At 43.0% G+C, this 26,948-nt stretch overlaps 1 protein-coding gene across 10 annotated transcripts in view; it reads right to left on the bottom strand.

Moving 5' to 3' along the window:
- The window catches only part of MTSS1 (MTSS I-BAR domain containing 1), a 167,821-nt gene that overhangs the window by 29,083 nt on the left and 111,790 nt on the right, over nt 1-26,948 (bottom strand). For all 10 annotated transcript variants that reach the window (XM_059723761.1, XM_014611477.2, XM_019481757.2 and 7 more), the window contains 3 exons: nt 15,372-15,456; nt 13,812-13,903; nt 11,836-11,910 (listed from right to left, as the gene is read on the bottom strand). In XM_059723761.1, the coding sequence (XP_059579744.1) occupies nt 11,836-11,910; nt 13,812-13,903; nt 15,372-15,456 (252 nt within the window). The remainder of the gene's footprint in view (nt 1-11,835; nt 11,911-13,811; nt 13,904-15,371; nt 15,457-26,948) is intronic.

Here is a 26,948-nt window from a genome sequence, read left to right as displayed (position 1 = left end):
TTACACTGGAGTGAAAATATTGGTAAAGATGGTATTTTATGCAAATATAAGCCTTATGGGCATCTTTACACATGCTCTGGGGGTGAGCGGGGGCAGCACTTTAATCAGAGTGGCTCTGAGAGCCACTCTAATTAAAGCACCTGCAGCATCTCATGTAGTCAACATCCTGTGCTTCAAAATAGCAGTGGGGGCGCCTTAACTAAAGCTCATTGACAAGCTTTAGTTAAAAATAGCAGTGAGGGTGCTTTTAAGTGTGGGGACAGTGAATACACGAGATGCAGAGACTGCTGGAGCATGCCAATATGTACACTCTAGCAGACTTGATTAATCAAGAAGACTTGGATTACAGCACCTTGGAGCAGATTCAATTTAATTACAGCGCATCAGAGTAGTGTCCCCACACATGTACAGGCACCTTATGAGACCATTTTTACTTTATATTATAAAATAATGGGAGGGTATAAATTACATCTGCCCTTTTCCTTGCATCTTTGAACAGCATAATAAGCATCCCAGAAAATGGGGAAACAATGAATTATTTGCCCAGAAACAGAAGGCATTTTCCTAAACCAAAACAGAAGGGGACAGCAAAGATTATTGTGGGTAAATGGACCTATTAGGAAAAAGTTAAAAAGCCAGGAAGCTTGCACTGTATGAGATGTTCCTGCATCAGCTGGGGATTGGACTGAACAGCTTGACAGAGGAACAGCTCTCTGTCGGGTCTCCAATATGGAATGGTCCCAGTCACTGATGAAAATGCAGTACATTAGGTGGTGGACCTATGGAAGAACACAATGGCACCTAGTTAAAAAGGAGAAATTCTCATTCACTTCTCAAAACTGATCTTTACTGCTGCTGTAACTGGAACCTAGACAGGGGATGAGAAACCCTGTCCCGACTCCTCCCTGCTGGGATGAAAGCAACAGGTTTCTGGCAGTGGTGGGACTTGCTGGCTGACACGGACAGGTACACTTCTAACAAATGGTTCATAGAGCTCGTCACAGCTACTCAGCAGCCTCCCATCAATATTAACATAAATCCACTGCTACCCATAGCACAGTCTTAATATGCTGCCTCAGTCCTGGAAGAGCTTACAATGATCAACATGCATGAAACCATCAAATTTCACAGTGGTCCATGTGAACTACTACTATGTGCTCATGAACCCAAGTCAAATGCCTATCTTTTACAGCGTTTCAGGGATAAAGCTTGTAGTTGTGTTGGTCTAAAAAGCAGAGATAGGAAGTTGCTCTGTAAATAGGGAGATTAGGCAGGGACAAAGCTCCAGCAGGTTTCTTCCCTGAAGGTGTCATATCTGGCAGGGAGTTGAATTTTGCTTATTACCTGTTTAGCAATGAAGTTTACAAGTGAAGGCATGAGCTTTGTCCCTGCCTAATCTGCATATTCATAGAGCAACTTTTTCCACAAATGGACTTTGAAGCCCAGGGAAACCTCACCATCCTTTACTTCCCCTGTGCAAGATGAAGTTTCTTTTCTACCTGGGAGAACTTTTATGATCTTTGAATCCTCCTCAGCCTGATGCAGGGTGTTTGGACCCGAAAGCTTGCAAAGAAAGAATATTTTTTGGCTACTATTTAGTTGGTCTAATAAAAAAAATATTGCCTCTAAACCAGGAGTTTTGTCTGCCTCTATCTTTTACACTGAAAGTTTCATGAAAGGGAGATGTTAAAGATGACCTAGTTTCCAAATGACTTCATGCAGGCCATTCATGATGCATTGTAAATAAAAACAGCTTTCAACTATACAATTATTTCAAAATGCAATCGGTATTTAAGTCTGAATAGTAAGTTTATAGCTAGTATTGACCAACTTGATAATGCAATATGTATAATGCAATAAGTTTATATAGATCTCTCTCTCCAATTGTGCTTTTCATTACGTGTGTGTGGTGACCCAAAGCCTGCTCAGGTGCCCACCTAGAATTTTAAAATTGTATTTTAACTCAATTCATTACACAAAACAGACCTTACACTGCTCAGCAAATGCTTGTTCAGTAGCTAAGTGTCTCCCTCCCCCCACCACCCACACTTTCCCCTAACCATTTCATCTACAACAGTGAGTCAACTTGACTTTCCAGTACAGTAGCTGGTACAAGTACTACACAAGAGTCAACAACCATCACGGTCTAGTCCAGTGGTGTTCAACCTTTTGGCCCAGTGTGCCAGATAAGGGGTGTTGAGCCCATCTGTGGGCTAGATGGGACCCCACGTGGCAAGATCAGGATCCAGGCACCCTGCACTGCCTCCACCTGGTCTCGCAGCCTGGGGCCCCCACAGCAGGCTGCATGCCTGACCTAGAGTACAGAACCACATCCCAGGGGCTCCCTGCAAACATGTGGAGAGCCCTTCAGATCAGGTGATAGTGCAGTGGATCTGGCCCACAGGCTGGAGGGTTAAGCACCCTTGGTCTAATCTGGAAATAAAAATAGTCTGAGAACAAAATGTTTTGGAGAGGTGGAAACCTAGTAAGTATTTGTTCTTTGTTAGCATATATAAGCCCATTACAGGATTATTGCCGATGTATTATACCAACTATTTTCGGAATTGAGGAATAAAAACTAGTAGGTTAAGTTAGACTGCAAAATCCATCTCCAAATTCTCTAAGGAATGCCTGCAGTCCCTTACAGAACAAAATCCTGAGAAGCCCAATCGCTGAACCAATCCCCAACCCTATTTCTGAAAACATCCAGAGCTCTGTTGCTTTGAAAAAAATATGAATTAGGCCAGAATGCACCTTTCAGCCATAGGTCTGTGCAGAGGCACGTGCCACTGAGATGGAGAATCTAAGCTGGAGAAGCCCGTCCATCAGAAACATTGCTTTCCACTTGTGCACCGTGGAGAAAGACATTTTTGCTGCTGCTGTTGCTAACTTCAAAAGCAATTTTCATGTCCAACTCTCACTGAAATCAATGGAAGTCTTTCCAGTAACTTCAAAAGGAGTTGAATTGGCCCCTAATACCGTAAAAATTGCTATTTGCTCTTACAAGGACAGCTCAAAGTCATTTAAAAGCTTGCAAATTTCAATAAACCCGAGAATATAAAGCACAGTTTCAACAAGGAGAAACAGACTGAAGCTTAAGACATTAGTTGAACACAAAAGGACTCAAGGCAACTCTTTTCAATTTCCAATTTGATGATTGAAATTGCCTCCGATTCAACACTCAAATCAAGCAACAGAAAGGGAAAAAGAATTAAGAATCTAATTTCCACCCTTTTCCAGTATAGCTATTTACACATAATTTGCTGTTAATCATAACAGGTACATGCATGTTTCAAAAAAATTATTAGAAAAACAGTGGGGGGGAAGGGGCAGACTTGAATCACAGGTTTACGTAAACGACATGAAAGGACTTCAAGCTCTAGACTTTACTTTCAATATGGAATAAATTCAATTTGAACATGAGTCTGATGATGTACCATTTCTTCAGAGCAACTTTTCTCACAACCGTGGCCTGAGCTTACCAGTGCTTGTTAATCCCTTTCTAAAATAAACCTGCAGTTTCTCTCCCACATTATAGATCTGTTTCCTTCTTTTCCAATGCTCCAGTGAAATGCAAAGAAAAGAAGATCTTAGATTGGTTGTTGGCTTTTGAGATCACTGAGAACAGGCATTATTTTCATTAAGAATTAAAGTCTAGGCCACTAGCAGAGACCAGACAACCAGAGGCTACAGCAAGGACTACAATAAACCAGCCACCAGGGGTACAGCACGGCACAGACTTACCCAGAGCCTCAGCTGTCGGGAAGGTGCGCATGATGAGAAATTGCAGGATACAAAATTGATACAAAAAGGAAAATAGAAGTCAAACTGGTGTTCCAGCATTCCTAGTGTTAACACATCAATATCAGCACCAAGAGTCAGTGCAGAGCAGGCTACGTTGATTATTCCCGCGCAGTTTATCAAGGCAAATTTCTAGTACTGATTTATAGCAATTCAGCAACAAAACACGCTCCTAGTTACATGCCTAGTAGTTTTATTTTTAAAGTTCATTTTGCAATTTATAAAAGATGAACTCTGTTCAACTCGCTCTTCCTAGGAAGAATGTGGGAGCTTGTCCCTGTGGAAGGTACACAATATATATAGTGAAATGTCAAACTCATTTACTTGGCACACTGGAACAAGGCAGATGTCTTTCCATCTTCCACTCTCCCTGACCCTCCATTTAAAACAGTAGACACACAGGGAACAGTAGCTCAGGGCTTTGTAAATTTTGCTCATGTACTAAAGGCACTGTAGAAGGCAGCTTTATTAAACTAGTCCCCCAATCAATTGAGACACACAACAAGGTCCTTACTATGAGAACTTTTGCCCTAAGTTTTCTACTATCCTTAAAAATCCTTCAGAAGAGCGTGTCATTTTCTAATATGCAACATGCACCTTTTTCTTAAAGACCAGCTGTTGGAAATTGGAGTGTGGATTATATGCAGAAATACAGTAAAAGCAGGTTCTGCTGCTTACTGGGCGAAATAAAGTCAAACGTGCAGCAATCCATAGGCAGAACACTGACCAGCGCCTGCTCCTTAGCTGCTACTCAGCTCCTCGCTACAAGGAAAAAGATATTTTCCATCATCCTTCTGCCTTTTAAAAACCAAGGTGTGTATAATATTGTGAGGTGTGTTACATGCAAGAAAATACAGTAAATCCCTCTGCAAACTAGAACTGATAAATCCAAACAAGGTTTCTTGCCAATGATTTGCCAGATACCTTCCTCTTATTTTGTACACAGTGGAACGTACATGGCAAGGTCGTGAGTAATGCAACATTCAGAGACCATGGCTTTGTCTGTATCAAGGTTTTTCCTTAAAGTGTTCCAATGTCCAAGAGTTATTACTCCTACTTTAGCATCACATGCTCCAATCCCTGGTAACCGTGAGCCCCGTCTGCAATCCCATGCTTAGGGTGGAGTTGCAGTTATCACTCCAAGTGTGGTTAGTTTAACAGAAAACATCCTAACATGCACATTCTAGAGTATGCAACGCCAGCTAGAATTTAAAAGGAGCTATTCATGATGGTAACACAAAACTGACTGAAGGGTACTTAAATGCTCATCTGTTCACTTAGGTATCTATCCCCAACTCCTATCAAACTGGAGCATACAAGGATCTAATTTATTCATCTCTCTTCAGTATAATGTATACACAGCAATAGTCATACTTTACATTTTTCACAGCTGTGCTAATTATTCAAAATGAAAACATCATCCAAAAATCAGCTAACAAAAATATGCTTAACTTTGTACCTTACCCAAGCAAAAATGAGCAGGGGGTGGGGGGAGCACTGGAAGCTACTACACTGATTTTATTAATTTACTGAAAAACTGCTGTGTTACTACAAAAGGAGGTTCAGAGACTGAATCTAAGGCAGAAGTAGGCAAAATATGGCCCCATAGGCTAGATCTGGCCCATGGAGGGCCCCTTGGATCTGCTCGCCCAGGACATGGCACATGCAGCATGGCTGGGGTGGTGCAGTGGCCAGACTATTTTCCAGTAGCCCTGGCAGTAGCAGCTTCTTCCAGCAGCTGCTGCTGCTGGATCCAGCCCCACTGCCTGGGCATCCCGGCCTAAACACCTTGCATCCACCACCAGGGGCAGGACGCTTGGCTGGCATGGGGCTGAGGGTGGGCAGGGAGTAATGTCCAGGAGTGAGATGGGCAGGCATGGCCAGGGAGACCCTGGGATCTTGGGGCGGTGAAAGCATGGGGCCAAGCCGCGATCTGCTGCCTCCACACCAGTTCTGCAGCAGAAGCGTGCAGGGAGCAGATCCCAGCTCTGCCCTGGCCCCAGCCCTGTGCTGTCCCTGCCCCACAATCCTGGCCCCAGATGCAGCTTCCCACCTGCCCATGTAGCTCCCAGGCAGTCTAATTGGGGACCCTGGGATCATGGGGGTGTGACAGCATGGGGTCCGGGTCAAAGTCCTGGTTCTGCAGGCAGGGATGTGCAGGGGCACATTGTGGCTCTGCCCTACACCGTCATTGCCCCACGATCCTGAGGCCTTCATGGAGACCAGCTGGGAGCTGCACAGGCAGGGCACACAGCTGAGCAAGGAGCTGCATCCAGGGCTGGGATCTTGGGGCAGTGACAACGTGAGGCTGAGACCGGGGCTGAGCTACAATCTGCTCCCTAACTGTTCTGCCTGTGGGACCCGCGGGCAGTGGACTGGACCGTGGCTCTGCCCTGGGCCCCAGTCCTGTGCTGTCAACACCCCTCCCTACCCCCCCCAAACCCTACCCTTGTCTACCCATCTCACTCCCGAACGTTGCTCCTCACCTGCCTGTGCAGCTCTCCAGCTAACAGGCTGCAACACCCGTATAGCACACTGCTTGCCACATTTTTCACGGTACCGGAAATTCTTAGTGCCAACTGAACACCTGTCCATACCCTGAATGAAGCAAAACTGAATTGCCCTGGCTTAGCTTTCATTTACTGCAAGGTAACGGGACCAGTTGCTGTGGAGCGACTGAGGCTCGATTAAGCCCTGCCCCTGTTATGTGTGGGCACACTGGGAATTCGGGACTCCATGAAGCTCACAGCCCCTAGTATAAGGTCTACTCAATTAGATCCAAAAAAAAATCCCACTTTCCATAAATACATTTTTAAACCCTTGAGAGTTTTGTTTACACAGCGTAGGGATGCGGTGAGTGGCCTTCTTCCCTGCTCTCTCCCCCCACCAACAACACACCTACACAACATGCACACCCAAGTAGGAGAGAGCAAGTCTCTGATGAGGCCCTTTGGACTTCAACACTTTGCCATGCAGTCTCTCCAAGCCCTGCATGAAAACCATGCTGCACAAAGAATCTGGAAGAGAAGGCTTGGGGACTCGAGTTCCAACCCACAACGAGATCTGTTCAGTGTAGCAGGAAACATAGAAGTTAATTTTTTTTGTTTTCCAGGTTACAGTCAAAGTAGCTAACAATTTAATATTTTAAAAAAGCAAGATATGATTACTAGTTACAAAGAGTCTCTTACAATGGTAAACCCTTTACTGTCCCCAAAATGGTTATAATCAAGGGAGACAGGACAATTATATATACATAAGCACAGATCCTCAGCTGGTACAAACTAATCACAACTCTACTGAAGTCAGACCATCTCTGACCATTTCTAACAACAGATGATTTTTCCCCGAGGGCTCAATTCTAGAACAGGTAAGCAGAAGGGTAACCAGAGGTGTTCTGCATATACCAAGGCTGACTGGCCACAAGTTCAAAAGAAAACGGAGAACAATTTGAAAGCTGTGACATGTAATTTGGTCCTCCGTAATAAATGAAATATATCATATCAATAAAAAGTCTGTGAGTATCTGTTTATGGCCTTACTTCAGTGGCTTTCAATTTCTTTCATTTGTGAACCCCTGAAAAATTTCAAATGGAGATGTGGACCCCTATGAATTGTAAGTGTGAGTATTTGCTTACTTTTGATTGATCTTTCATGAACCCTTCAGACAGTCCGTGGACCCCAGGGGTCTGTGGACCACAGGTTGAAAACTACATCCTTAAGCTTTCATAAAGAAACCACAAGAAAAGACTGTGGTGAACCTACTCCAAATTCATCAAGACATTTTCAATCCCTTCATTTCCATAAAAGGCCTGTTGTTTTGCCAACTATCATCTGGCTAACTTGGAAGAAAAAGGAATCCAAAAATCACTGATTTGACTTATTTAGAGTTCTAGCACTTATATTTTCCCCTTCATTTTATCCCTATTAAAAAAAACAACAACAAAAAACCACCCCACACACACACCTCAAAACATTTTGATCGCAATTAAAAAAAGCAAAAACACACCTGAAGTATACTTCCTAATTACAGACCTAGAGAGTCAGAAATTGAGTTTCAGCGCTGTCACAAGGAATCAGATAAAAGTATAGCCTAAGCAATTCATAAGAGGAGATGAGCCCAAATGCATTCAGAGCTCTCTGGATTCTAACAGATGGAGGTGAAGTAGGCATGTCTGTGGGATGGACAGCAGCTTATCCTAGAAATCCCTACATCTAAAGCTGCCCTTATACTTTTAACTAAAACCAGATGGCCACTTTCCAGTTCATGTGGCAGAAATGTTGCATATATTTTGATAGCAAACCATATCTTAAAGTGTAATCAAATCCAGATCTCAACATTACCTCGTGCTCCCATCACTAAAGCATTAAGGTCATTAAAATACATTCTAGGTCAGGGGTGAGCAAAATGCAGATGGGAGGCCAAACGCAGCCCGCCAGGCCATTCTATCCAGCCCGCAGGGCTCCTAAATATTAATTTTCTAAATTTTTTATCTGCCCTGGGCTGCCTGTCATGCGGCCCTCGACAGCTTGCCAAAACTCAGTAAACGGCCCTCTGCCCAAAATAATTGCCCGCCCCTGTTCTAGGTGGAGCTGGTAGAAGATAATCTTGTTATTTGTTGCTAGAGCGCAAGCATGCTAGGAACATCACAGAAAACAGAAGAAAGGAAGAGATATTCTTGCTTGAATCCAGGACATTAAGGGTGCTTACACAAGTTACATTTTTCATATAAATCGGGCCCCTGAAAGCATTCTACAACGGTGACGTAACACATGTGCACAGCTATAGAGTATTGGTTAAATGGCCAATCATGTGAAAAATTAACCCTGGTCAAATGAGTTCTTAGATGAAAGTGCTCTAAAGCAGAGCACCTTAAAGAACTTGTATTTCCTCCAGAGCTAATTTTTCACACTGGGCTGCCAAACTGCTCTTCTCCCCAGCCCCTCCCCAACACTGTCAGTAGGGGAGGCAGCAGCATAGAGCTACCAGCTGGGCTTAGCCTGGCGAGAGCTGGAGTGGGGTGGCGTCGAACGGAGCCCCATCACTCCTCGGGGAACACCCCAGCTACCCCGGGTGGGATTGGGGGGGGGGGCGGGTGCAGAGCTGAGGGGGCTCCGTTCCAAGCACCCCCCCCAGCTCTAGTCAGGCAAAGCAGTTGGCCGCTCTGTGCTGCTCCCTCTACTGCTGACAGGCCCATGGCTGCATTAAGGAGTGGTTTACCAGCCTCCTTGGAGGCTGCTGGAGCACCCTTGCCTGCTGGCCAGGACCAGTGCAGGCAGGCTCTAGCCATCCCCTCCTCCCCAGTCCAACAGGTGACTGTCTGTTGGGTTGAGGGGCAGGGAAGGAGGGGAGCTTTAATTCATGGTGCTTTACGTAAAGCGCCATGAGTTGCAGCGAGGCCTCTAAACATCTGTAGGTATCCAAAGTGAAGTGGGAGAGATGAACAAGAAGGAAATAAAAACATAACAAGTGTCCATGTACACATCATAAACTAAATAATTCTGTACCATGGGCGTTCAAAAGGTTTAATGCCTATGTGCTTACTTGCCAGCTCTCCAGCCCCTTAAACGACTGGGATTCAAACCCTGCTTACATCTACAGTGAAATCGGCTTCTGGTGCAAGGTCTACAACCTTACAAAACCACCACATCTCAATTTCGCTTCTACTTATGAGAAGCCTCAGGCAGCTGGCTGCAGCACTGCTCTCAGGAGTGTGGCATATTAATAAGAGCTGTAGGAGACGGCATAGAAAAATGCATCTCCTCGTGATGTCGGAGGTTAGACAGAATCCTGATTCTGTTCAAGGACAAAGCCTTACTCCTTCCAATCCGAGGGTGAGGGAGAGAAGAGGCATGGTTGCCATTCTTCTCTTCTACATCTCACTGCTTTGTATTTTCTTTCTTCCAAATGTTATGGGAAACAACTCTGTTCTTCTCTACTGTGCCTGATTCTGTGGACTAGCTACGTAGCGCTATCTCCCCACAAGGCAAAGAAAACGACAAAAGAAGTGTGAAGTTTTCCACAATTACAGTGAGCCCTGACTGTGCTATGTACTGGATATCTGGACAACTTCCTTGCTCTGCTCACTTTCAACCCTACCGCATCCCTTTGAAACTTTTGTGTCATCCCTCCCCAGCCCCTCACCTTCTACCCAAAATAAATTATGAACTCAAACGAACGTGCGACACAACAACAACTCTGAAACTTGGGACATCCCAGAACGCAGTGCAGATGGGTGCACGTGGTTCAGGAAGCAGTCTGACAGCATGCCCCAGGGTACAGTCATTACATTAACAACATTAAGACAGACATTGTTTAAATGTTCAATCACTCAATCATGGCATTCATTATTACTTTAGATTTTGTGGAGACGCCAACAGAAAAATAGAGACACCAATAGAAAGTGCTTTTAGTTGCTTAAAAATAAATAAATAAATAAAAGTAGGATACACCACACTGTATTGATTTTCTTTGCCAGATTTGTTGTTTGCCTTCAGAAAGAAAAAAAAAAAAATCTACGCCCCAAAATGCCCTGTATACATACTTCTCTCCCAGGGAGAAGACAAGAGTACAACTTAGTCACATGGCATCACACCATGCTGGAAAGTATTTGCATTACTCTGAGGATCATAGCATAAGAACCTCTATGTACTCTACCACATTGTGTCCAACTGTTCAGGGACTGAGCCTGGATGGCTGTCGGCTACACTTGGAGCTCCTGTCAACTAGGAGGGAGCAAGCGGTAACCCATTTGGGTTCTAAGAAAAAGCTTATGAAAAAATGGTTATTTTCTGCAAGTGTCCCCTGCCAGGTACTGCAGGTTGCTTGTGCTTCATTATGGAGAAACAAGGCGACTGTGAAATGGAGGTGGCAAGGAAGGAAAGGGAAGAGAGATGGTGCAAATACTACACTTTTTGATAATAATTGAATCAAAGTCAGCAAATTTATCATATAAAGGGTAAACAAGGCTAAGAATCATAAGACTCGGAGCTAGATAAAGCCCTCCCCTAAACAGAGACACTATGGGTGCCTATACACATGCAGCAAAGCTGCTCCAACATGTTGTAATTACAGCGTATCAGAGCAGACTCAATTAATCGAGTCTGCTGGAGCATGGCAATTACCACGCTCCAACAAACTCCAGTATCTTGTATATCAGTGTCTTTGCACTGAACAATGGCGATGGAGGCGCTTTAAGTAAAGCTTGCTTAGTCCCAATGTCTACGCTCTCTGTACAGGAACAGCTAACACTATTGTGTGTTCAAAACAATCCTCCAACAGCATTTTTCAGCGCAGAGACTCTGATACATGAGAAGCTCCAGGTGCTTTAATTAAAGTGGTTCTCCCCTCACTCCCAGAGCACATGTATAAAATGCCCTACGATTCAACAGCTGATTCTTTCCCAGAAAAAGGTCCTGGTACAGGCAACGGTCACTGACTCCACTAAGTCAAATCCTTTTTTTGGAGGCTTTTTTTCTAGTTCCTTTTTTCCTTTCCCTACTGTTAGTTAAGATTCGAGAGCCATTTATTCCCTATGATAAGTTGATTACATGATCTTCCACTAGAATATAGTTATCCATGAACCCTGATACCACACTGATCAAGCAGGAAAGGCAGAGATGACTATACTGCTTTGGCTATAAACACAAGCAGATCTGACCCTAGGAAACACACCCCTTAAGTCTTTTTTGGGATTTGGTTCCATGAAGTTTTACAGGTATCATCATGCTGCACCAGTCACTTTACAATGTCAAGTTGTTAACACAAAGGACCGGATTAGTTATTCCATTTCAGAAGCAAGCTCCCATCACTCATTAAAATCTGTAGATAAATCTTAGGTTTAGTATCAGAATATGAACAGCAGCTTTTCAACAGTTTAAACAGCATGCAATAACTCGATAAAGGTGTTCAAGGTGCACATGACAGGAGACAGCATGGTGCAATGATCATTACAAGAGAATGTCCTTCTGCTTTCCAATGGTTTGCCAAGGAACCCCTTAAAGTGAGACTCAGTGAAATAAGTATACAGAATGTTACCTTTCTTTGCTTTCTTCTGTAGCTTCAGTGTGTCTGACGATTTCTTTTTTATCTCCTGTCGGGCTTTTTTGTATTCTAAAAAAAAAAAACAAAAAACCACAGTCTGCATTTCAACATACTTGATATTTAAATAGGTCTTTGATTTATCAAAAATGCTACACCTGAATATGAGACTACAAAGTTTTAAAAAAGGGATATTTGCTTTTTGATCAGTTTAGAAATCAGATTTGTATTTTGTAGTGCCTGTAGATTTGGTTTTACAAGTCTGTTAGGCAAAAATAGCCTTCACAATGAACCATGTATTTGGAAATAAACCAAATATTCACAGAAGCAACAGCTGGGTACAATACATAATGAGAGTGTTCTCTTGATTTATGGCTTATGTGCCACCTGGAATGGAACACAGAAGGATTTTGACAGGCTTTTCAGAATATACCTTTGTTCAAAATTGAGTATCCCACAAACAGAAAGATAGGTAAGTGATACTATATTAATGATGCTCTTGAAAGTCAGAGAAAGGATGGCCTGTCCTTCACACTGCAGAGAAGGATGCTGAGATTCTGCCAAAGTATAGGTCACACTGGCCCCTCTTTTACATAAGTGGGGCAGATTTTTAGTTGCCCTCATTTAACAGAAATGCAGCCCCATGTGGACTAAAAATCCCAGTACATAATATTCCACCACAGTTTTGACACAATGAAGGTACCAGATATTTTAATTAATAAAAGTGGATTTCATAATACATATAGCTCTTGTAACAAACTCTTTTAACCATTACATTTCAAAGCACTCTACGAAGAAGGGATTACTGCCAATTGGACAGATGTGGATAAGGGGGAAAATGAGACATGGGGTAGGCTCATGATATAGCTAGGAACTGAACCCGGGCCTCCTGCACTCCACTGTGTAACACTGATCTCTATACATCAGAGATCTCCACCAGATAAGCCACCCCTTGCTTCCACTCTCCTCCTCACTCTGCCCCAGTAACATCTACTATTACAAGGGTGAAGAGCAAGGTGGGTGAAGGACAGGGTAGAAATTCTTTCAGAAACTGTTGATGTTGTTTGGCCCCAGCAATATTAACTGGGCGATAAAAAGGCACTTCCTCCCCAGGGACTAAGCATGTTGTTTCCACAATAGTCTCAGCTGCTCCCAGGGTCACCCTCTTAGCAATGATTTAAGTGGTTAGAGTACTATCAAGTCAGCAAGGACAGATCTGATTTGTTCAGACAGGCCTTGAATTTAATGCACAGTCAGCAGTCCCAATGTCTACGTTCTCTGTACAGGAACAGCTAACACTATTGTGTGCGTTCAAAACGATCCTCCAACAGCAACCCCTAGCTCTTGCTGTGAGATCCCACCACTGTGCCTTCTAATGGCAACAATCACCCCACCAGTGAACAGCACTGCAGTTATGTGGGAGCTGTACAAGTTGGCTCCTCCACTCCTCAGACAGATGTTTTTTCCAAGTTCTTTTTGAATAGGCATTTCTTACATCTCACAGCGCAAAGTAATACTAAAAAAAGGAAGTGCTTTCCAGGACCACACAGCATCAAAGACACATGGCTGAGATGCAGCATAACCTTAAAGGTAGCTTAAATATCCCACAGCTTTCCAGTGGTGGGTGTGACATCCTCAATAAAATACATAAGGAAGTATCACACAGCAAGGAGGCTGCTGAAGGAACCCCAACACGCAAACTTACATGAAAATATTTACCAAGATGCTGAAAATACCTTTTTACAAAGTCTGAGGTCTGCAGAACCAGGCTTCAAATTTTAAGAACTTGTGGAGCTTGAGAAAGAATTGGTTAATTATCTTTGCTTTGGAGCCATTGAGGGCATTTATGTTAAAAATAGCAATTTTGTTTGGTTTCCCAGGATACCAAATGAAAGGGGAAGAGCCATAGCAGAAAATAATCTTATATATCACAACCTTATCCTATTATACTGATGTTCTTCTTCTGTAGCTACCTTTTGCATGGTCTTTATCCAGTTGATTGGCCACTTTCTTCCACTCTTCCATCTGTTCTTGAAGTGGGTTTATCAGACAGTCAATTAAAGCACTAATTTTGTTGAAAAAACACAAAGAGCAATCAAATCCTGCAGATGCCCTTGTTTCTATAGAGAGAACCATGGTCAACATTGGAGTATTTTACTCTCTGCCATGACGGTTGCTAACATGTAATGTAAATATCCAAACATAAGAGTGTTTAAGTATCTACTACATAACTGGGTGATTAACTGTTTGATATATGGTGCAGTTCAAACCTCTTAAAACCTGGGGCCGGTAGAAAAATTCCATATAACAAAGGTGTCCAGAATTACCTGTGCAAAGGTTCAGGATGGCAAATATAAATAAGAGACCTTAAAACAAGGCCAGCATATACAAGTACACTTTTCATTTGTCACATGAAGTTAGTACTTGTAAAACACTTTAGACTGATGTCCAGGAGACTAGACATTTCTATTGATCAGAGAAGTATACGTATCCACAGAACACAGACAATAGCAATGGAAGCTCACATATCTACCCATCAATGGGCCTTAACCCTCACCTACAGGGACCATGGTACTGAGGTAATTCAGACTCCATGCCCATTCACACCTAGCATCTCTCCTGAAAAATTAAGGAAGAATGCTACTGTATTGGTGGGTTTTGTGATACGATTTGGGAACTCCTCAATACAGAAGTGAATTGAAATTGAAATTTCTACAGACTACTGAACAACCCTTTTTTGTTCACAGTGGATACAGAACAGACTCAAACCAGTGACCCACAAAGAGAAGTCTGAATATCTTTTAATCTCCAGAGTCATTTGCTCTCCCAAATGCATCCCTTAAAAAAAAAAAGTTAAACAAAACATCTATATGGGTCATACAAACAAAAAATCATGATTCCTTCTTATCCTCAGGCTGAATAGACACTTTATTTCTATGGCAAATAGCATGCAAGGAAGCCAATTTTCTCATAACAGGTGTAGGTAGCATTGTTTTCCATCTGTCCTCTTTCTTCTCTTTTTTTAAACACAAACAATGGGCAAAAATCTGCAGAAAAGGTCTACAGTACGAGACTTCATTAGAATCTCCTATCCAAGTTGTTTAAGTTTCTGTACATTTAGGAAGGCAGCACAGCATTTGCCATTACTCCAGCTCAGTGAAGAAGTTTAAGATTCGGCAACTCAAAAACTAGTCTTCTCCATCACTGACTGACTGCTCACTGCTGAGCTACAGTGTTTAGTGACAGGAATTCCCAACATTTAAAGCAGCCTGAACTGGCAAGTCCAAGTCTAAGACTGGGCAGCTAAATCTTGTGTTTCTTGATCTCTATAAAGCCCAATTTGTTGGGGGAAAGAAAAGAAAGCCTGTTCCCCGTGGCATTAAGTCAGAGGTTAGTTGGAAGCCAAAGCTAGTAAACAGCTTAAATGTGCTCCCGAATGAAAGGGGGCTGCCTGACAAGTACTTTTTTGACTGTGATCCAACAGCTCATGAAGAGCGAGGTCCAAGCTTTGGGCCAGCTGTGTAATCACTCACCTTGAAAACTGCCTGAGTTTGGACTCTATACTTCTGTGCCTCATGCACATTCTGGTTAGGGCAGACCCAATTTCTCTGGTACCACCTGGAAACAAAATACAAAAAAAAGTTAAGACTCCCCAAAGCATCACAATGTAAAGCAGGTAGAATCTATTAAAAGCACATCTGAAGACTTGCTGAACACCTGTAAAAAAGAAACTGAATCAAATACCACATTGTAAAATTAAGTCTCCAATGGACAATTAAGAAACTGGAGGAAGAAATTTCTTTTTGCTCACCAGTAGTCCAGAATTGGACTACTAAGTAGTTCTCTCTCTAGAAACCTCCAGTGCACCAAGAATGCTGTAAGGCTAAAAACTATTTAGGAGAAGAATCAAAATAGGATCTGATGTCGAAGAAGGAGATTGAAGGGTAAATATGGGAAGGAGCTATGCATAAAGAAGGAAACATGATTTGGTGAGTGTTTAGAAAGACACCCAAAATAGTGAAATATCCTATGAAGGTCTCTGACCTAAATTTCCTCTTTGCTAGACCAGTCATTGCCTCCATTTGGAAGGATTTTGTTGCTTCAGGAAATTCTCTCCTCCAATCCCACCACACACATAGAGCAGGCACACGCATGCACACCCACCCGCATACTTACAATCAGACTATGAATTCATCACGTCTCACAATGTTGCCAGAAGATGGCACTGTTTATTTGCTCTTAGACTATACTCCTAGTTATTAATTTTAGTTCCTCCCAATAACAATTATTCAATGACACGATTACATTTTTAGTACTTCCTCCCCCAAGTTCTCTTCTTCTAAAGCAATCATTCTTTTTCCCCCTGTAATTTGATTAAATAAACACACACACAAATATATACTATACTATTAGATATATTATATTTGTGTGTGCTTGCATGCATGCTTACCAGGATAGCAAAAAATACATACACATACTGAAGTTTCCTAAATAAAGGTTTTTTATTTTGATTGAAAAAAAAAAAATTGATCAATTTCTTATCCCCTGTGAAAATATGATTTTGCTAAAAATCAAAAGGCTTAAAAAGCTCAATATTGTCAATATTTCATTTTTTTTAAATCAATTTATAAACTAGAAATCTTCCAAATACCATGTTTCGACACGAAACCATTATTTCAGGACTGATTTTTTTTTTTTTTATATATATGTTTTGATCCATAAACTGGCTCACAATGAAATTACAGATTTTTTTTTTCCCATAAAATACTGTTCTTTGCTAGAGGTCTTTTATATGCCCTTCCAAGCATATGCTAAATTGAATTTATTATTTAAACTTTAAAATAAAGAAACAGCAGTTTAAAACGCTACTAATACCTGGTTATAGTAGAGGTAGGTGGCTGTAATTTAGCTAACAACTGTGCGTAAGCACAGTAACTGGAGGAGCCTGCAGACCAGAATGGTTCTTTGCAGTGGCAGCAGATTAATCTTCTTTCTTTAACACAGCACTTCAATCAAAAGCTGTTGTAAAGCCAGGTAAATCAAGAAGTACTGTGGATGAGTCAGATTAGAGCAGAACCATTCCTGCTACAAAAGCTGTCATCCTTGCCAGCTAACAGGTACTGCTCTTGTATCTCCTTTTGCCCCTAATCTAAACAGAGGAGGAACTGCCAAGTCATCAAGAAATGAGCAAAGGAACTCACTCACTTCTTAATAGATGCAGAACTCCTCTGGGAGCCGGGCCTGCTGGGAAACAAATGCTAGAAGACTCCATTGTTACTGATGGAGCTACTTATCAATCAAGATCAAAATAACGCCAGGTCACTCAGTGATGGGGAAAATTAGCAAGAACAAGTACTCCTAAGATTTAACAGTACATTGTTATGCCTCCCTAAAGCAGACAACAGGAAAACAAGGAAGGACCATTTAAGAAGTATAAATGAGCTACCCGGCACAATATGAAATAAGGATCAGTCAAATGGGGAAAAAAAGGGATGAGTTCTAACAAAGCAAGCCACTAAAATCTGTAAGAAAGGAGTATTATTATTCAGATGTTCAAAACCAAAAAATATCATTATGCACATGCAAGAACAATATGTAAAAGAGAATATGCAAGTGCCAGCATATCTGAATGACAAAAAAAACCCAAGGATAAATTGAGTTTTGATTCCTTATAGCAAAACACATTTGGAGATTAACAAAAAAAAATCCAGACACACACATGCACACGTGTTATTTATTGTACAAAAACATTTTCTGGGAAGAGGAATAAGTTCCCCCACCTCCACATTTGAAAGACATTTTGGGGGGCTAAGGGGTCCATTTTTTTTAAATTTCTCTTTCCCATCTTCCAAATTTCATGTTGCTGTGAAGCACGTAATGGAACATGATATCTAAAAGCCTGGTTCCAATACTAGAAACATCAGGTGTTAATTTTTCCTGTGAATGTGAACTAGTAAAAAAAAAGATAAAGAAAAGTTAAGACAATCTAAGGTGCCATTACACCTGTTAGGAGACTAGGGCCAGGTACAGACATTACACTTTTACCTGTGTTAAGCAATTGGAAACCCACCTATACCCGTAACAAAACAGAAGTTCAACGCACAACCGGTTTATACCTGTAACAGAACGGAGTTCGGCGCACAGACTGGTCTAAAATTGGCAGCACCCAGTCTAAGATTTGCCCCGTCAAAGGGTGAACACATGTTGTGTTCGCTACTAATCTGAACGCCGCCGCTTACAGAAAACCATGCAACTTGGTTCAATTACGTCTCAGGCATTTTGAATGTCTTTACTTAGACTAAATATAAAACAGTTATAAAATCCCCCAGAAGAGAGTGATAGGTAGGGTCAGTGGTGATACCTGAGAAGCAGGACATGAAATTAACTGTAACCAAGTTGCCAATGATTAGTGAAGTTTAAGTTAATTAAAAATTGAGAAAATTGTGAGCAAGCAGAGCAACGTGGTACTGTGTAATGCCAGCTAGATCCTCTTATTTTTTGTTACTCAGTGTCAAACCAAGCAGTTGGTTAACTTAAATAAGTTGCGGTGAAAGCTGTTGATCAACACTGCAAAATTAGTTATTAATATTTAGGAAAATTTCTAAAACAATACAAGTTTTTGACTCAACTTATTTACAGTCGAAAGAAGAGGTAGGAAACAAGCAACTGACAAAAACTTGCAAAGCAACAAGAAAGGATTTGCAAAGACTTGGTTTCTTTATAACCCTTCAAGATCAAGTGTACCACAGAAAGAAAAAAGTTTCTAGAAGCGAGGCACAGCAGAACATCATCAGTTAGTCTGATGATCCTGCAAGTGAGACATCTGCAGTGCCAAAGCCGTCATCACAACCTAGCTGCAGTGACATCTTAAGCCCTAGAGATCCAGGATTTCCAGTCGCTCTTCATCTTCTTTCAAAAGCAACATGACCGGGACCATTTAAAAAAAAAAAGTTTCATGCAGCAACTTGCCACTAATAATTACAGTGCTGTTTGATACAGACGGTGGGAAGCTTTGTTCTATCGCTCAAAGCCTTCTCATGTGCAAACTGCTGCCATCTCACAACACAACAGGCAGCTAATGGACACACAGTCAATCAGCCCATAGAAGGGGGCAGGTGGCAAACATGCACTGAAAAGCTGTTCTGTGCGAGCAAGCTTCTGCTGCAAAAAAGGAACTGGGCTCTGTTCAAAGCATATTGTCACAATGAAGTCATTGTGCATTTCACATTCCCATTTAAAAGCTAATGTTATTGAAGTCTAATTAAGTGCATGAGATAGAACTACTGGAAAAAGGCAACAGACTTTTAATTTTGGCACATGCTTGATCAGAAGAATCAGAGCACCATGTAAAGTAGTGCTCATAAACCACTATCAAGGTGAGAAGGCACACAGCACTTCTAGAACAGCTCCAAGGGAGGCTGGGAATGCCAAAATGGGAATAACGTCAGGATACCTTTCATGTCTCATCTCAAAGGATTTCCCTAGAACGACACTCAGCAGGCAGACTATAAAAGCCACTTGTTAAAATCCTACAGGGAGAATTAGGCCAAGACTCCCGATCTGAAATCATTGCCTTTTTCCTATACATATTGCTAAGGCTTCTTTCCGACATGTTATTCATACCCAGGACTTAAGGAAACAGTCTGAAGAGCAAATAAACTGCTGTTGTAAAACATGGTCCATTCCCAGCTGCTAGATATTTAAGGAATGATAACTTCACCCTTCGGAGGAGGAAAAAAGTGAAAGCCTCTCATATCTTTAGCACCTCTTCAAAATTACCCCATGCTACATTAGTAACATACTTGTATTTTTCTTTCCAATACAGTGGCCACTCAGTGTGAACAGACAGTCTCAGGTGACAATGTATTGATGTCAAGGCTGGGGCACACCAGCAGGATGTCACTGCAGCACCTGCACTGACATTAGCACTGCAGTTGGGAAGCTGCAACTGGTTCATCTCAACATCTCTTAAAAAGGTACCTGGGCATGGGCTGGAAGATTATCCTAAAGACAGGTGCCAGGCAAAAGGAGGGCTCTTCAAATCACTGAATCTTAGTGAAGATGATTAAATGCTGTCAAGCTTTTAGAAATGTTATGATCTTTAACTTTCAGCTTCCACCAAGATAGCAGACAGATTGGGAAGCAGAAGCAACACCAGCTTTAGACTTTCATTAACTCAGTGTCTTGCCCATGCAATGATGGGCAGAGACCACTAGCTACTTGGCTCATAGCAGAATTCTCCAATTTCACATAGCACCGAGGTTTTCCACCACAAGCGACTCCTCAGAGCAGATGCTGAGCCCTGTATGTGGGAAGTCAGCTTTACAAACAGTGCTCAAGGGATGTGTGGAAGTTCATGTATTAAACATGCAGTCTAATCCTTTGAAGCACAAAGCAGGAGCACTGCAAGTCCTGATGGGAAAGCAGTTTTTCATTTCAAGGAGAGGTAGTTTTAAGGCAGATAAGTATGGTTCCATAGTGAAATCCCAGAACAATGAAGTCTATGTACAGTCAAGTACAGGGAGGTACACTGGAGCTCCCAGCGTTAACCAAAAGGCACTTCTCCCTAACAGCCAATATCAAAGCTCAATACTGTATTTACCACAGAGCCTCTCTGCTGAGATGGGCCCTATGAGTGGTCAGCCACAACGTGAAAACCCGTTCACTATCAGTACACTATCAGGAACTGAACACTATCAGTTTGGTTCAAAGCAGCAACCAGAAAGGAGCCGACCTTTGGTTGCTCTCAAATCCGGTAGGATGGAGCTCAGAAGTTAGGAGGTAAGACTGTTGCAGTAGTCCCAAGCACGCCTGCAACTTGTAAAATTGCCAAACCAATTAAAAACCCATTCTGTATAAAAATCAGACTTTTGCACCAAGTCAAAGCACCAAGTAAACTTCGAAAACAACTATACAATACCCTAAAGTAGGGGTGTCAAACATGCAGCCTGCAGAGCTATTTCATCTAGGCTACCAGAAGTTGGTTGTGTGGCTAAGGGAGGGGGAGGGCAGGCATGGCCTGCTGCAGAATCCAAGGTCCCTGGGCTCCAGGAGACATGGCCCTTGGCAGCAGGATATCAATCAAGGGCTGTGCTGATGCAGCCTTGCTTACCCTGTGCAGGTCCCACCACAGTCACTGCTGTCCCATGCCCCAGGCCAAATTCACCCAACAGGGAGCTCCACAGTCTGGATGTGGCCTGGGCCATGGGGTGAGCTTGACTTCCCTAACCTCAAGGGAATCAATGGCTAACTTATCAGTCTTTCAGTCAGAGGTTCAGCCACTTGGACACCGAGGTGACTCCTCAAACAAGTTCCCTCTCTACCACATCTCAGGACTACTCTAAAAAAAACATAGGGTAATACTTACCCGTCTCTCAGGGGTAGTGCTATGACTCATTAACAAATGCAAAGCTCTTTACCACTAGGTCAGGTATAAAATAGTAGTATAAAAGTGAAGGCTAATGTTACTACAGCGCATCAGAACCTCTCATTAGTATTTAAGTACCATTTTATCAAATATAAGTTAGATTAAAATGTCAAGAAAACGTCCAATTCACAATGCACATGTGCTTTTTTCACTCCCCATGCTGAAGTGTCCCTACAGCAATCTATTTCAATAAAATACTGTGAATAGGTACTACATCAAGTGCCCCGTAAATGCTGAAATGGTTTGGGGTTTTTTTTGTGTACAATGTTGTTATAAAGGATTTAAAGGCAGAAAGGGGTTGGGGAAGGACATCTAAACTTATTTATTAGAATCATTATGTTCATACTTACGCTCATGTATCAATGAAATGATCTTATGAAATATGCAGCTGTATAATTGTAAGGCCTTCTGTATACTTGAATTAATCTCTTACAATCTGTCTCTTATCTCTAGTCTTTCACTTAACACCACTGCCTTTCAGATTTGCCTGATAACGGATCAATAGGATAAGTGACTTTAAAAATTCCACTTATTTACTAATTCCTTTTCTATCTGGAAGGGCAAAACCCCAACACATGGGCAACCTTTCTCCTTCAAAAAGGACTGAAGGATGAAAAATGGATATAATATTCTGTAAAATCAATGTGATCAGGAGATGGTTTCACCTCAGAGCAAAAAAGGCACCAAACACAGGAAAGATAAGACAAGACAACTAAGAGAAGGAGGCTTGAAGCTTAAGTCCCATGGTCCCCTACACACGTTACACATTTAAGATGCAATTAACTGGTAAATTATGACCTAAATACTAACCCAGCCACACATTCAAGTCAATTGAAGCCATGATAGAGTAAGCAAGCTGCAAAGTTATTCCACATTATAGCAACTTTATGGCTTGTCTTTATCATGCCTTAAACTGAACACGTGGCAGATGTGAGCTGGCCCATCACAGATTCCAATATTCATCTGAGTGTCTGAATCCAACACGGGGCAGCCCCAGGGTCTGGGACACAGCTGTCCCCTATCCAAATCGGGCTGGGGGAAGAACCAATCCCTGGACCTTGCATCTCCGCCTGACCCCCGGAAGCATGTCTTGGGGGTAGTGAACTAGGCGGAGGGAGGGTGTGCGAGTTCACCAGACTCAGGAGTCAATGCACTCCAGACTTAAAACCCATGTGTGAACCTGGGCTGCACATAATTTCTGACATCCCAGGACCCCAGGATCAAGCAGCCTCTCCCCAATCCCAAGATCCCCAAGCACCAAGGATGTCAGGGGAAAAAAAAAAAAAAAAAAAAAAAAAAAAAAAAAATATCAAAAAAAATCACGTGCACAGCCAAGCTGCAAACACTGTTTTTAAAAGGCTCCATCCTGACAGGACCCTGGGATCCGGGGGGGGGGGGGGGGGGGGGGGGGGGGGGGGGGGCTTCCTAATCCTGCTTGGGGACCTGTAAAAGCTGTACGTGCCCCCTAACTTACAAACTCATCCTGGGAGATGCATCTTATTTCAGTGACCAAGTCCTCTTGCCAACACAGATCGTGCCAGTTCTTCAAATGAAATAAAATATAAACCACGCTGACATCATTATACCGACCACTGCCAGAAAAACAACTTACATGTGTTCCAGGTCTAAGTAACTGGTATGTTTGGTGGATCTCAGAGGGAGCGAGGTGAAGACTCTTCTTAGAAAGGGGCAGAGATTTGGGAATGAAAAGAAAAGGCAATTTGCAAAACCCAGGTCTAAGTTTCAGCCCACATTCATTCAAGCTGTGTTCACAATCCTCCCTTCTTGTCCTCTGATGGCGGTTCACTTGTTGTATTTGACCGAGTTTACGATATTGCACAGGCCTGTTAATGGAGAAGTGTGTTGTACTGTTCCAACATCATGTGAAATCCTACATGGGTGTAGCAGAAAGCCCCCTTTTCCTCTTGCCTGCATTTGCTCTCCCCTCTTTGGATATGTTTCTCTTTTTCTACCTTTTCTTCCTTCCTCTCTTTCACTTTAAGATAAGGAATTGTATTTTAAAATTTGTATGTGTGCATTTTGTATCTCCCCTTGTAGTTTGGTATTTTTATCTATTTGTGTGCCATGGCATTTGTAGCTTATATTTTATACTCCTCACCTTTCAACTTTCAACTAAATGTGTTTTAGTAAGTTATACATTGTAACATTGTTAACAAAGGCAGGAATCATACTGTCCTTCCCTGCATCAGGCTGGCCTCTGAAAGAGTGGATGAATCAGTGATTGAATGTGTAACATGGAAGCAGGCAGCAATTATCACCTGGAAGCTGAACTCAATAGAAGACAGTGTAACAACCGGGAAATCTCTATACCTCACTGATCAAGGGCTAGAAGCCCTGGCCTGACTTAATCAACACCAGAGACCAACTTTTGGGCTGAATATCTCCAGATCGACCACTCCCAGAGCCCTATTCTAAATTCATCAACGGACTCCCAAACCTGCACGTACATGCGGACGACCCCTGGGGCTGACAGATGCTGTCCAGTAGCCACCGAGGGGGGGGAAGTCCCACGAGGGTCAATGACCCCTGGATTGGGCAAACCAGAAAACTGGGGAGTCACCAAAGTCTGCCAAGGACAGATAAAAGGCAGTGAAAAGTGACCCTCAGTGGCGCCCTCTTGATCTCCAACTCAACCAGACCTGTCCAGCCAGAAGGACCAGCCGGCGACCCCCTTCTGGAAGATAACACCACACTGAAAGAAGCCTCAACGACAGACTCCAGCGCTTGTAGGATAGGTATACCTGACTCTGTAGCCTGCTACTGTGTGTGTGTATGTGTGTGCATGTGGACCAGCCCCAAGGCTTATGATTACAGTGTTTCAATCTGCCTAATAAACTAGAATTTTAAGGATCCCGAGTTGGACATTTGTAACTGTTCAACATGGGTAAAGGGGTAAGTGAAAGAGACTGTAGTTGTAGGTCATGACCTTACTTACTCCTGGAATTTTGTTCAGTGACTTGGGAAAAATCTCGAGGAATGGGGCATTTGAGAGCAAAATTAAAAGGGGGGGGGGGGGGGGGAAGAGAATTGCCTTTAAGAACCTGAAGTCTTGGCTTGGAACAAATTAAGCCAGGACTGAACAAAATCTGGCAGGAAAAAGCCCTTGGCTAAAGGCATCATATCCCACTTATCTCCCTGGCCTCCCAAAAGACGAGGTACAGTGACACATGGAAAGCTCAGGTTGCAGTAAAGTAGCCAAACAAGTAAAGAATCAGCTAGACAGACAGACAGAGAGTGTTTCCAGCACCTATTGTCAACTCTTCCTCCGACCAATTTTGTTAACTCCCTTAAAATAGGCTCACTGACTGTACAGAAGGTGTGATAGAGGAAGATCAGCCCCGTTTTGTTGAGGCTTGACTCTTTTTAGTCCCAAGTCCGCATCACCTTTCAACCCAATGGTTTTTGTTTGCTCCAGGTCCTTTCCCCACATGTTCAATAAAGCAATGTGGGATGAAATCTCAGCCCCTTAGAAGTTAATGCAAGTTTTGCTACTGTCAGCATTACTGAAGTCATTACACCCACACACTGGGATCATATGCATCAAAAGAACTGCTCAAAATCCTTCCAAGAGACAGGCTGAATTTATAATAATGAGCCAATCATAGCATTGATCCTTGAATCCATGTGCCCTCTTGGTTCATAACAGCCAAGGTTTTGCTGGCCTTCACAGCATATTGCAAAGCCCATCTGTTCTCCTTCACTTATATGGATATGTGGAGCTGGATAGCAGTACTATGGGATTCTGGTGGGAGATTAATAATTTACTACAGTATATCTTGATCTGGGTAAATTAAAGCCAATTTATTGGGACATGAACTTTACAAAAAAGAGGCTAGGACTGCCCCCAATATTGGATGCAATTTTTTTGAAAGCGCAATAGAAATCCATACAAAGAGGTTTAGCAATGGACAGTGCAATGAGTGCACTGCCCAACATGCAGGTTTGTGTAAAAAAAATAAATAAATAAATAAATTTAAAAGCACATAGAGTACTCAGAGCTATCTGCCTTTAAGCAAGGATTATTCATGTCTTCTGTGTTTTCTGCTGTTGCTATCCATAAAAACTAAGCTGTTAATGCCAATAAAATTAAGCATCAGCAGAAGCTTGTTTGCTTACAAGAAAAAACACAATACCAAAGCATTTCCAAGGGATTATTTCTGTTATATTCTTTTGAAGTCAAAGATTCTGTATATTAACAAAATCTGGCAAACACTGAAAATACCCAATTAATATTTTCTTCTCCATTTTCCAATATTTACCCGATTACAAGCAGGTTTTTTTTCCTCCACTGAACGAAAACATTGTGCAATTTTGGAATACTTTTTTAGCTTCTGAAAGGGTTCAGCCATTAATATATTTAGGTTTCCCCAAAACACTATACCTACTAATAGCTTAAGATAAGCAGGGTAGAAACAGAGAAGCACCAGAGAGCACAGGCAAGGATTGACGCTACTGCTGTTTGACCTGCGTGAACAGAAATTAGACTGTACACCAAACACAAGCCAAATGCCCTCATTTTACTTCATGGGTGGGCAATTATTTCAGTTGGAGGGCTGCTTAATGAGTTCTGCCAAGCTGTCGAGGGCCACAAGGGTAGCCCCACCCCTTGACAGGTGCCCTGCCCCCTAGTTGTCATCCTTGGCCCAGAAGTTCTGCCCCCTCCTAGCCCCTTATCTTTGCCATCGGAAGTGGGGGCAAGGGAAGGGACAAGTACTCCTTTTGGGAAGGGAGTTTGCTGTCTGGGAACCAGAAAAAAACAACAAATTCTATACTAAAAATCAAACATTTAAATATTAATTTTATTAAAAATATATATATTTTTTGTCCCAATCTGTGTGTTGTATATAGACATGATGGCAAAATAGCTCAAAATGTGATCTTACTTTTGCATATTGTGGGAGGGTGCAGAGGGGTGCAGTGGGTGGGCAGGCAGGTAGGTATAGGGTATGTGGCGGAGGGGGATTTTGGCTGGGGGCGTGTGGGCACAGCAGAGAGCGGGTCTCCCCCCCCCCCCCCCCCCCGAGACACAAAGGTGTGTGGCGGGGTGCATGTGGGGTTTGTAAGGGGGAGGGTGTGGGTTGACATGGTGATTGTGTGTGGTGGGGTGCGACTGTGGGCTTTGCAGGGGAGGGTTTGTAGGTATGGTGGGGTGTGCATGGGAACCCCAGCACATGCCCCCCTGAGCCAGTCAGCACCAGCCCCTGTCCCTGCCCCACAACAGCCCAGATCCCACAGGCCCTGCAGCACCTCTCTGCCACTGCCAGCAGCACACAGCCCCAGCCCCTGGACTCACACCACTCCCCCAGAGCAGATCAGCCAGAACCCGGGCACAGCCCAACCTGGCCTGCCCCCAAACTGCTCTGCACTGCCCAGCCATGGTGCGTCTTGCTGCCCCCTGGGCACACAGCAGGCCTGGGGCAGCTCCGTAGCTGGACTGTCTTTCTAGGCAGCTCAGGTACAGGCAGCTCCTTCAAGCTGCTGCCACCGCCAGCCCCGTAGTACCAGTGGGGACCTGTGCTGTATAGCCCCGACCCTGCATGCCCCGCACCTGCTTTGGGCTCCAGCAGCGGTGGCACGGGACAGAAGCTGTTGCTCAGCACAGGGGGAAAGGTGACCTCTTCCTCTCCAGCTGCCAACAGTTCTTGCTACAGCGGCCCAGAGG

Source organism: Alligator mississippiensis, chromosome 3 (genome assembly GCF_030867095.1).
Source record: "Alligator mississippiensis isolate rAllMis1 chromosome 3, rAllMis1, whole genome shotgun sequence".
NCBI lineage: Eukaryota > Metazoa > Chordata > Crocodylia > Alligatoridae > Alligator > Alligator mississippiensis.
Note: the sequence above shows the minus strand (reverse complement) of the source record. Positions and strands in the feature narration are given on the sequence as shown.